Raw genomic sequence first — 12,263 nt, 5'->3', positions numbered from 1 at the left:
GTCCTGATCTGCCACGGGGAGACTGCCTGGGCAGACAGGCAGTCCCCCTGGACCGGGAGGAGCGCTGATCACCGCCGGGGGACTGTCTGTGATCAGGTAAGTACCCCCAAGACGTTATGACGGTTCAGATAAATGTAAAAATATTGATGGAAGTGCACTCCACCCCTTGCCAGGAATCCAGGGTGTTTCACTGGATATGTCCCAGTACCAAAATGGACCAAATGTAATAGTGAAAATAGAAAATGAATCCAGGCACTCCAAATGAATTCCAAGAGAAAGGCAATTTATTGGAACCAGCAGCTACAAAGCGACGTTTTAACCCCTAGCTTGATAAAGACCCTAAGGGGTTGAAACGTCGCTTTGTAGTTGCTGGTTCCAATAAATTGCCTTTCTCTTGGAATTCATTTGGAGTGCCTGGATTCATTTTCTATTTTCGTTATGACGGTTCAGGACCGTCATCAGTCCTTAAGGGGTTAATACTTTTATTTACTTAGTATTACTTTTATTTTTAGTTTTGCTTTATAGTTGCAATGTTTTTCAAAGATATTTACTCGGCTGAGAATTCAATGTGAATTTAAAGTGAATTTTAAGGGCTGAGTAGCTGAGCTGACAGCATAAACAACTTAGAGAATTTTTCCAGTTCAGTTATTTTAACCTTAAATATAAGATTTACTTTGAATTCAGACTTTAGTGATTTACTGAATTGGTGTAATCAGAAAAAAAAGGCGCGGGGAACATATGGATCATTCAACACAGAATTTATTTGGAAGCAGGCAATGTTTCAGATTTGCAATAGGGCAGGCTTCCCAAAAACTCCGGCCCTCCAGATGTTGCTGAACTACAACTCCCATGATTCTCATCCTATCTATTTAATTCATAGAATCATGGGAGTTGTAGTTCAGCAACATCTGGCAGGCAGGAGTTTGTGGAAGCCTGCAATGGAGCCTTTTTCAAAACTTTTTTTTTTTTTTAAAGTGCAGATTTCCATCGAAATTGGCTCATTTATAATTCTTTATTTTTGTGCTTGTTGTGTTCAGGCGGCCTGCATTGCCACGACACCGGATGCAAGCGTTCCATTATACATAATATAACATTCACATGGCAAATACTTTATATGCACATTTTGGTATTATTACTAGCCGAATTTAGTTAAGCTGAGTACTAATTAGCAGTGCAATAAAACAGGTTATCTTAACCCCTTAAGGACCAAACTTCTGGAATAAAAGGGAATCATGACATGTCACACATGTCATGTGTCCTTAAGGGGTTAAACAGGGCTAAGAGTGGCTCACAGACAGGTTTGTGTGGCATTAGGATAAGATGCAAGACGTTTTTAGGAGCATGCACAACAACAGTATATAGCAAACCTGCCTATTCTCTCATAATTAACCATGTGGAACACATTAGGTCTGAATGTTTTCTCTTGAAAAACTATAGGAGACAGTGGCCATTCAACTTAGCTAAACTATGCCAACTGCCCGTCTTTGGAAGGTCATCGGTGGAATCTTATGTTGTCACGGGGCAGTAAACGCTATGAGCCTCTTGGGATCAGCGAGTGTAGGACATTAACATTTGTGGCTAAAGCACAAGAGGCGAAACACCCCTTTTAACATATAACTTAGTGCCGAGATCGATGATCGGGGTGGGGGGGAGAGGGGGGGAGAAAGAAAGGGGTATGTATACCCCAGAGCCAGCGGGTGAGGGTTTGGTGAGACATGTCTCCAGGGACAGCTATCTGCCTACACATTGTGCATGCTTATTTTTCAAAACTTTTTGATGGTTTAAAAATGACTCTGTTGCAGATTTAAAACATTGCCTGCTCTGTTTTCAAATAAGGACTGCTTTGGGTGATCCATGTGTGCCTGGCAGGGGATTTGCTAGGTTCAAGAAACACATGAAGCTTGAGAAAAAAGCAAAATGCGATAACCTCTACATTAACAGAGAGGTTAGGCTACATCATGACAGCCTAAAAAGGAGAGGCTATCTCCTTTCCTCTGTATTCATGAACAGCACACTGCTTATTGAAAGCATAGTAGAAACAAGAATATGCTGCACAGCTAGGTATTTAATGTGATCTCGCCATGCCGCCTAATTACTAGAGATTTGTTCAGTACAGTTCTTAACATCCCTTTTTTCTTTTTATAAGAAAATTAAAAATAAACAATAACGTCAACCTGCCCTGTCTACTATTTGCAGAGTTCTGGAGCTAAAGAGTCCCACAAACAGGGATTTGGCTTCAGCCTTCAAAGTGAATCCCAAGCAATGTATTTGGTATCTTTGCTCAACTATTGTATGGCAGCTACAACTCCAGTCTGAGAGGCATCTTATGATTAATTCCACTTTATTTTAAGTGAGCATAGTCCCTAAGAAATGCTTTTATTTAAAAAAAATTATATGAGCATAATTTGAAGATTACTATGTATACATTTCTAGTTGTTCGTTTAGACACCATAAATTTGAAGAATTTTCACATTGTCCATTTTCTACAGGCATTCTGAAGAAAATAGAAAACCTTAGTCTCAAGACTATTAATATATATGAAGTACTATTTTTCATGTTTTTTTCTTTAAATCACTGGGCTTACTTTCTTTCCCATTTTCACAATGTTTATTAGCATATAAATTAGACTAAGTTCTATTCTCGTTTTCTCATCATTTATATGTATCTGAAGCCTGACACCTGCCTCGGACACTTTTTAGAAAAAGTGCATAATTTATTATTTGTCAGTTTTTACTACATTCTTTCACACAAATTGTCATGAAAAATATGTTCAGAAACGTAAACACAATGTATAGAAAGGATGCAAAATACAAGTTACTTATCAGTATAAACTATGATGATGTATACTGGGAAAATAATGGTTTTAGCTGAAAAATGTATATAAAAAAAAAAAATTTACACAATTATTCACTGAAATCTGAATGTCCCAAATCTGGATTATAATAATAATCTAGTAAAATGTGGGGAGTCAGTATATTTCTACATCCATCCAGAGATCTATCCAGAGATTTACCTGAATATAGTTAACAATATTGGAATTTTCTCAATGTTTAAATGTTGTCTTTCAATTTCCTAACGTTTCCACTGGGTTTTCTTTCATCTGATTGACTAGTTTTCAAAATTATCTTCAGGTGAAAGGATAACTGACTGGTTTGAAGGTTCCAGCTAATTAGATTTCCTTTTATGAAGGGCTTGTTAGGAGCAAAAACTGTTTATTCTTGATGTGGCCATTAGAGTTGGCAGGACCCTATTTAGTTTTTTTGATTTGTACTACCCCAGTAAAGATTAGGTGGTGTTTGTCCCATACACGTCCCAGACATTCCTTGGCATGTTGATTGAGGGAGTAATTGGACCTTCCCTTGAGTATTGAAGATCAATTTGACCTATTGTGCTTTTGTAAAGTATTCAGACCCCTTTTGTTCACTATTTTATGTTGCAGCCTTGGATATTTGTTTAAATATTTTTTTTTACTTCAATTTAAAAACATATGTTTGAAAACTTTGTATTAATCTAATTTAATTAACAGACGTGTAATACTCATGTCAATTTGCAAAGTATTTACTTAATACTTTGGCAGCAATTAAAGCCTCAAGTCTTTATAGTTATGATGCAACAAGCTTTGCACATTTAGATTTGGATAGTTTCTGCCATTCACCTCAGATTTGATCAGACTGTGACAGGTTGGATGGGGACCCTTGATGGACATTTATTTTAATGTCTCTCTAGAGATGTTTGATTAGGTTCACTTCTGGGCTCTGGCTCGGACATTCAAGGACATTCCCAGAGTTGTGCCTAAGCCACTCTTTAGTTGTCTTGGTTGTGTGCTTGTGGTCATTGATGTGTGAAAAGATGAACCTTCATCCCAGTCTGAGTTTCTGAGCGCTCTGTACCAGGTTTTCATTAAAGATATCTCTGTATTTTGCTGCATTTGGGTTTCCCTAAACCCTTACTAGTCTCCCAGTCCCTGCCACTGAAAACCTCCCCAAAAGCAGGATACTACCATGAAAATAATTTACTGTTGGGATAGTATTGCACAGATGATGAGCATTGGCTAGTTTCCACCATACATTACGCTTTGAATTGAGGCCAAATAGTTCAATCTTCATTTCATGAGACCAGAGAATCTTGTTTCTCATGGTTGGAGGATCCATTAAATGTTTTTTTGCAATTTCATGTGTTGAAGAGAGGATTTCATCTGGCCAATCTATCAGATGGGTGGAGTGCTTCAGTGACAGTTGCTCCCCTTTGTATAGAATTATACAAGAAAAAGAATATAAGAAGTACAAATCACCAGACTTACATTAGTAAATCTCTAAATTGCAAATCCAGAGAAAATCTGGTGAATTTTAACACATTTTTTACAACCTGACTTCATTCATACTCTAAAAAAAGAATTACACATGCAAATATATTCAAAAAACATGCCTTTTATAATATATATGTATTTTAAATAATATACATGGGAGGATCATTCTTTTCTAAGAATAAAGAATCACAGGAAATCTTGTTATATTTTTCAGTAACATGTATTAATAAATGTCTTCATGTTTCAGCATGCAGATATCTCCCCTTTCCGTTAGTTAAATTTTTAACAGGTTGTATGATTATGAATATTAACACTCTGCTAAGACCATTTTGCCATTTCTGCTTGTGCTTCAAGGTTCACTCAACAGAATATAATATAGACTATATGCAAACTATAATTATAATTTTATTATTTATATAGTGCCAGCAAATTCTGTAGCGCTTACAATGGGTGGAATAACAGACACGTAATTGTAACCAGACAAACCTGCTCAATGATTTTACGTGCTAGAGGGAGTGGGGTATAGTGACACAAAGGGTATAAGTAGGGGTAAAGAAATAGGTTGCTAAAAAAGTAATCACTGAGAACTTAGTAGGTTATTTTTGACAGTTACAGGAAAGGAGTCATGGGGGAGTGGGGGAGGAGGATGAAAACCCGCTAACAGTTTAAATTGTATGTTTTCCTGAAGAAGTGTGTTTTCAAAGATTTTTTCGAAGGAGTGGAGACTGGGTGAAAGTCTAATGGAGAAGGGAAGGGAGTTACACAAAAAAGGTGCAGCCCTGGAGAAGTCTTGGATGTGAGCATCAGACGTGGGCGTGAGGACAGAGGATAAGCGTAAGTCTGCAGCAGATTGCAGGGGCCTAGACGGGGCATATTTGTGTATTAATGAGGATAGGCAGGTTGGAGCAGCATTATGTAGGGACTTGTAAGCAAGCACCAGAATCTTAAATAAAGCCCTCTATCTAACTGGAAGCCAATGTAGGAACTGACAGAAGGGGAGGCGTGGGTGGTGCAGGCGGACAGGAAAATGAGCCTCGCCACCGCGTTCATTATAGATTGCAGCAGTGCAATCTGGGAACATGTAAAACACCTGAGAATGGGATTGCAGTAGTCAAGGCGAGAAATTAAATAAAGATGGATGCGAGCTGTGTTTTGAGATGTAAGCGGCAGGATTTGGCGATCAACTGGACATGAGAGTTGAAGGAGAGGTCGGCGTCAAAGAAAACACATAGGCAGTGTTTTGCACAACAGTATGTGTGTAGTGTTTGTCATGTATTTCTAAAAAGTAGATATGCAAGAACACTTATAAACGTAGTGTGACTGCCCATGATTATATATGCAAAAGAGTGTGTGCACGTTTAATTAGGAGTAAGTATGTGTGCACATAGGGGGAATGCATTCTCACATGATTGTATGTTTAAGGTAGTGTATACTTATAAAAGGTGTGCCCTTTTGTAATTATTTATGCATGCATACATTTTTTCCCTACTAAGCATTTTTCAAGTCTGGCAGCTCTCATAGGAAAGACATGGATAAATACTACAAACAGGCTTGTTTAATTTATTTCTACTGCTCTTACCTATTTTACAGTTCTTAGCTGGAGCCTATAAAAGCTCAACAGAGAATGCTTTACAAAGATTGAACATTATACAGTGTATAAAATTAAAATAAATAACAAATAAATAGACAGGTAATAAGAAGGTGATGGTAACATCTGATAGGAGGGCAAGGAACTCACTGCTGTAGAAATGGCAGCTGATTACAGATGAATGGTGTATGAGAAGAATGCAGACAGTGTCAATAAAGGAGTGCTTAAAGTTATGAGGATAGGGACAATTATTATTGCACTTCATGTTTACAAGAAAAGCAAAAATATATCCTAACGTTATTGTCATCAACAAAAACTACATATTAGACCTGTGCACTGTAATAACATTTGGCTTGTCCAACAATTTTATCTCAAAATAGAACATTTAGAATACCTACATTTCGTCAAAATGTCAGTTTGGCTCAGCTGAATTTTTCCTGTTACTTAGTTCACAGACTAAGTGAACGGTTACATGGTTTGGTTGCTCCATGATTCAGGTACATTTCATCTACATTTAGCTAAACACTCGATTGGCCCAAATTTGTCTGAATTGCAGTTCAGCTTGAAATAAATCGTCTGACTTGCAGTTCAGCTTGAAATAAATCTCCACGTCTACTGGATATATATTAGATGGATCTTCTCGAATATCTTTACAAAAAAAATGACTGTGTAATCCTGTTGTACAGAGTAGACTAAGTTATATGTGCAACTAGATATAATTAATTTCTTCACATATTATTTAGATATCAAATTATTTCTGTATCCAGTGGTTAAATTGTATTGTTCATTAACCAACAATTATTTATGGACCCCATATATGACAACTTTACTAAGAAAGAATCCTTACTACCATCCATTATCTCTGAATTGATAATAAACAGAAGGAAATAAATCTATTTTGTATGTTCTTAGTCTTCATAAATCAATCCCTATTAGAATGTGAAGTAAAAAGGAAGCACGTTATATGAACTCACATTTGCAGAATTAATTTGATTTGTTTTATTGTTTTCCTTTTGGTTGTACAACAATTACTGTCTTTTAGAATGGTTCACCAAAAAAAAAAATATTGATGGCTTTAACTATGGCTGTACTTCAATATTACAATTTAGCACTAGGTTGAAATAAATGTAACTAATTGAAAATAATCAATAGTCATCTCTGCCTATGAGTTACTTTTTTTTTTTTAAAAAAATGGTTGAAAACAAGTATATTTATTATGAGAAAAGATGCTAACACAATGAAAATTAGAATATTTTGCCATTTTCTTCAGTTTATTTTTGTAGATTATTGTAGTTTAACTGAATTGCTGCAAAGCCTAAAAAGCACAGTTAGCCTTAAAGGAACACAACAGTGTCAGGAATACAAGCTTGGAGACCCATATAGTGTTTATATATTTTTTGTACTACAATTTTAATTGTTCCTGTGGGACCTTATATTTGTTTCCAGGTTCTGGAAAACCAAGACTTTAATGTGCAATCTACATTTATTTATCTTGTGAGTGCAAAATAAAGGTGTTTATTTTGTTAACAGTGTTGCACTCTGTATGTGTCTCTCTCCTTCCCTTACATGTATTAATGTGGGAAAAGAGAAGAAGGTTACATCTTTAAAGCCAATTTTATGTGCATGCAACCAGTTATACTTTTTTGAGTGCAATATATTCTCCAATATTATTTGGAGTTGTACAGTATTACACTATTGCATATTTTTCTTTTATAATGCTTGAACTATCTGTAGAAGTAACTGTAGTGACAGTGGAAGTGGCAGCCCAAGATATTGCAGGGTGAAGAGTAAAAAGGAAGTCTGGGCAGGGTTACAAGGGGTGGGGTTGCAAAGGCTGCAGATAAAAGATCTGCAACGTTTCAAGTAGCGTTTAGATATAACCACAACTTAAGAGTGGGCATGAAAAAAAATTGGTATATTATTGGTAAAATTATGCTAGGCATAATACACAAAACAGGATAAGTGCTAGGGGATGTAAGGGATACCCTCCATCCCTTACTGCAGAGAAAACAGAACAAATATTGAGTATAATAAGTCAAATAAGGCTTTTGGGAAATTCATGGTTGGAAATTGTCCAGCCTTCAGTTGTTGGTAGATATATGAAAATAAAAAATGAAAAAGGGTCAGCGCTAATATAAAATATGGGTGGAAGGCAGTGGCCTAACAGAGGGTAACCCTCAAACCTTCTGAATAGGGAACATATGGCAGAAAAATAACAGGAAAAGGGTCTGCTCCAGGGGAATAACAATGAAAATGAAGAATATATAAATCAACAGAAAAAAAACCAATTGATATTCCAATTATTTCTAATTTACCTTTTCCCAGTTTAGCAACGATCTGTCTTCTCCTCTTTATTTCCTCCTTCTCTCTCAGTATAAAAATCTCTCCTTACACCCACTTCACTGATCCCCCATCCACATTTACATATGCCCCTATCTGCTACAGCCCCCCTTCTCTCATCTCATGCCTTGCACTCATTTGTTTACTCTCTCACTCCTACCCACAATCGATCTCATCCTAGACCCCATGCATACAAAACCCATTCACACCTCCTGTCACTTTTTCTCCTCCTGCTTTTAGCAGCTGGTGATGTCTCTCCCGATCCAGGGCCCTTCACCTTCTCTACACTCACTAAAAAAAACAGAAACCCCACAAACCTCATCACAATACCCTGCCCTTTACCCTCACTTACCAACATTCAGTGAGCACTTTGGAATGCCTGCTCCATCTGCAGTAATTTAAAATCAACAGCCATACACAACTTTTTCATCTCAAACTTACTCACACTTACAGAGACCTGGCTGTCCCCCTCTGATAGCGCTACACCTGCCTCTTTATGTTTTGGTGGGCTACAATTCTCTCACACTCCCAGACTCAACTGTAAAGGAGTTGGTGCAGGCATCCTTCTCTCCCCTCAATATACCTTTCAACCAATCATTACGCCCCCTGCCCTATCCTTTTCTTCTTTTAAAGTTCACACTGTCCGCCTATTTAAACCCACTCCTTTAAAAATTGCTATCATCTACCGCCCCCACTTCTCCCACATTCATCCATTCATAAAGTAGCCACTTTTCTTCCTGGCTACCCAATTTCCTCTCATCTAGCACTCCTTCCCTTAATCAACAACCCCAACTGCACTGATGCCTCTCGTCTGCTCTCGGTAACCTCCTCCTTTGGCCTCACGCAATGGTCCAATTTAGCAGCCCATAAAGCTGGAAACACTCGCCTTCACCAATCTCTGTACCACCTCTAATCTCTCCAATATTCCTTTTCCTCTATCTGACCACCATATGCTGACTTTTGACATAGGCATACCTAAGACCCAATTGACACCACTGTCTGGACATCAATCTCACAGAAACCTCCAATGTCTTGACCTAGAGCATTTATCCACTAATCTCCAAACTCTCCTTTTACCTATCTCAAACCTCACCTGTCCTAGCTCTGCAACCTCCTTCTACAATTCCACCCTCTCCTCTCAACTAGACATCATGGCACCTCCTACTTTTAAATGCAGCAAGCATCCCCAACAACAACCGTGGCACACCAAGCTGACTCGATATCTCCAAAAATGCCCCAGAACTACTGATCACTGTTTGAGAAAGTCTCATTGTGCGTGTGACTTTCTCCACTATAAATTTATGTTGCGCTCATACAGCTTGGCTCTTTCCTCCGCAAAAGTAATTTACTTCAATACCCTCATAACCACACTCTCCCGCGAACCCACATGACTATTTCACACATTTAACTCTCTTCTTCACTCTATTGTTCCTCCTCCACCTACTAACTTGACCGCCTCAGACTTTGCAACTCACTTCACTGACAAGATCTCTACAATCAGGGAAGAGACCTCTCATCTTTCTTCTTCCCCTTCCAATACTTCCCATAACCTCACTTCCTCTTCTGTTCTATGTTCATTCGCACCCGCTGCAGCGGAAGCAGTTTCTGTGCTGCTCCAGTCCTCCTGCCCCACCACCTGCTCCCTAGATCCAATTCCCTCCCATCTCTAACACTTACAGAGAAATAAGATGAAGAGTTCCAGGAGATAATAAATTGCAATGAAATAGAATAGTAATACAGTAAATCTCAAATTAAGAGTGGATTAAATACATATACACTCAGAAAGGAATTTGATAATGAGTCTGGAATGAGTCCATATATAGAGTCCCATTATTGTAGAAATTGTAATTGAAAATACAAGTTATAATAAGTTAATAATATCAGTCCAATAGTCCACAGAATGTAGCAAAGGGAAGATCACACTAAGCTGTGCATATAAGTGATGCACAGTTGTGGAGCCCTATTGCAGATACACTATAATTCGCTGACTCTCAGTGAATATAAAAAGAAAAAACAACAAAAGTCAAAAGAAAGAATATGCACAGCTTAGTGTGATTTTCCCTTTGCCACATTCTGTGACAGCATAAGCCTGTCACACAGGGGTATGCATAGGGATTTAAATTGGTGCCAAAATGGCATTGGAGGTGACATTTGACCTTAATCAAGGTCACATGACTAAGGGAAAGGGTTAAATATATGAAATAATAAATGAAAGATAAAAACAAACTTAATGATTAAGGATTAATTCAGCTTTAATTACATTTATACATAGTAGTTGTGATGTTTTTGATAGTTAAATGTAGGGTCATTTTCATGATTATAAAGAGCAGTATAAAAAATATTTCCTGTATAGTTTCCAGATGCTCTTAGTGGTGAGCCACTGAAAAGGTATTTATTTATAAAAACAAAGGGTTATAAACAAGCCGTGCCATGAAAATTGGCGAGGGCTCGATGTACACTTCCAGGCGAACTGGAAAATGTTGGCTGCAAACTACAGATACTGAGGCTTCACCACAAGGTATAAATTATTCAGAAGCCTCAAGCTTAAAAAGGCCAAATATACTTTGCCAAAAATCATCTAAAAATGTCGGCTCGATTATGGAAGAGTATTCTTTGAACAGATAAAACTAAGATCAACTTATACTAACTTATAATTGGTTATGTGCAGCACTAACGTCCACATTCAGCATAGCCACACTGTGTATGAAGACTCTGAATGTTTCCCAAAGAGGTACATTGATTTAATCAGTATGTTTCTTTCCAAGCCAGTTTTCTGAATGGGGAGTCACTAATTGAATGCCTTCTGCCAATCAGCAGTGCCACTCCCCAGCAGCACTCCACTTGATGCTGCCTGGGAGGAGTTGAGATTGGTGCTAGAGGCAACTTTGAGGTTAAACCATTTGCTTTTATGGTTGATTTTTGCTGCCTAAACTGTCCATTTAATCTTAACAAGGATGAAGACATGCTAGTGCAGCCTCCATCACAGGGATTGTTGATGAGATGTAATAGATGTTAAAACACTTAAACAGCTTGGGCATGTGCTTTCAAGCCAGTTTCTTTCATGTGCAGAAACTCTACTGTAAATACTCACACTTCATTTCCAAGCTCAGTAAACAGGACCCATAGATAAAAATTAAAAGTGATCAATTAAAATTTAAAAAGTAAGGGTTTGCTCTCTCTAGCACCATAACAACTACATTAAGCTTTAGTGATTATGATGCTTGGAGTGCCCGTATAACTTTCTTTAAATGCAAGCAAAAAATAAGGTATAACTGCGTTTAATTATATTAGAAATCTACAGTTTTCAAATAATTTAATACTTTAGGTGGCAAATATTTGATTCTGCTCTAATATAGCAGAGCATTTATGTACATATATTGTATGTTTATTCTAACTATAGGCAATTATTTGCTATAACATATTTATTATGCATTGTAATTTGAGCATAAGGAAGTTATTTCAATATTTCTAACTCTTACACCTTTATTCTTTTAAAGGGCGGAGCCAGTTCTTTCTCGGATACAAGAAAATCGGAAACGGGTAATTTTGCCTTCTATAGACAATATTAAGCAAGACACATTTGAAGTTCAACGATATGCGAATTCAGCTCATGGATACAGTTGGGAACTCTGGTGCATGTATATTAGCCCTCCCAAAGACTGGTGGGATGCAGGAGATTCATCTCTGCCAATCAGGTCAGTGAAGAGGAGACATATTTAAAAAATAATCTCTCTTTTTTTTTTTTTTTTTTTTTTTTTTTGTTCTTTTAAGATTGAGATATGAAAAAATTTATCATGACAGTTCTAAAATGTCAATGGTCCTGAAGGGTTCACGAAAACGTAGTGGGTGCTTTTTTCTTTTTTTTCTTCCATTGCAATTGTGGATTAACCCTGTTTTATAATTCGAATGCACTTGCGTAATTAATATTCCCATATTGCTCTACTATTATTTTTTACTGCTCATGTTACAGCTCAAATGTATATTAACTGTGGAATATAAGCGTTAATAGTGTATATGCACCTACCAACA

At 37.3% G+C, this 12,263-nt stretch overlaps 1 protein-coding gene across 1 annotated transcript in view; it reads left to right on the top strand.

Annotated features, from left to right (window-relative positions):
- Nucleotides 1–12,263, top strand: part of GALNT17 (polypeptide N-acetylgalactosaminyltransferase 17) — a 690,917-nt gene that overhangs the window by 338,233 nt on the left and 340,421 nt on the right. The window contains exon 5 of the mRNA XM_063457373.1: nt 11,732–11,929. Coding sequence (XP_063313443.1) covers nt 11,732–11,929 — 198 coding nt within the window. The remainder of the gene's footprint in view (nt 1–11,731; nt 11,930–12,263) is intronic.

This window comes from Pelobates fuscus, chromosome 1, assembly GCF_036172605.1.
Source record: "Pelobates fuscus isolate aPelFus1 chromosome 1, aPelFus1.pri, whole genome shotgun sequence".
In the NCBI taxonomy this organism is placed as follows: domain Eukaryota; kingdom Metazoa; phylum Chordata; class Amphibia; order Anura; family Pelobatidae; genus Pelobates; species Pelobates fuscus.
Note: the sequence above shows the minus strand (reverse complement) of the source record. Positions and strands in the feature narration are given on the sequence as shown.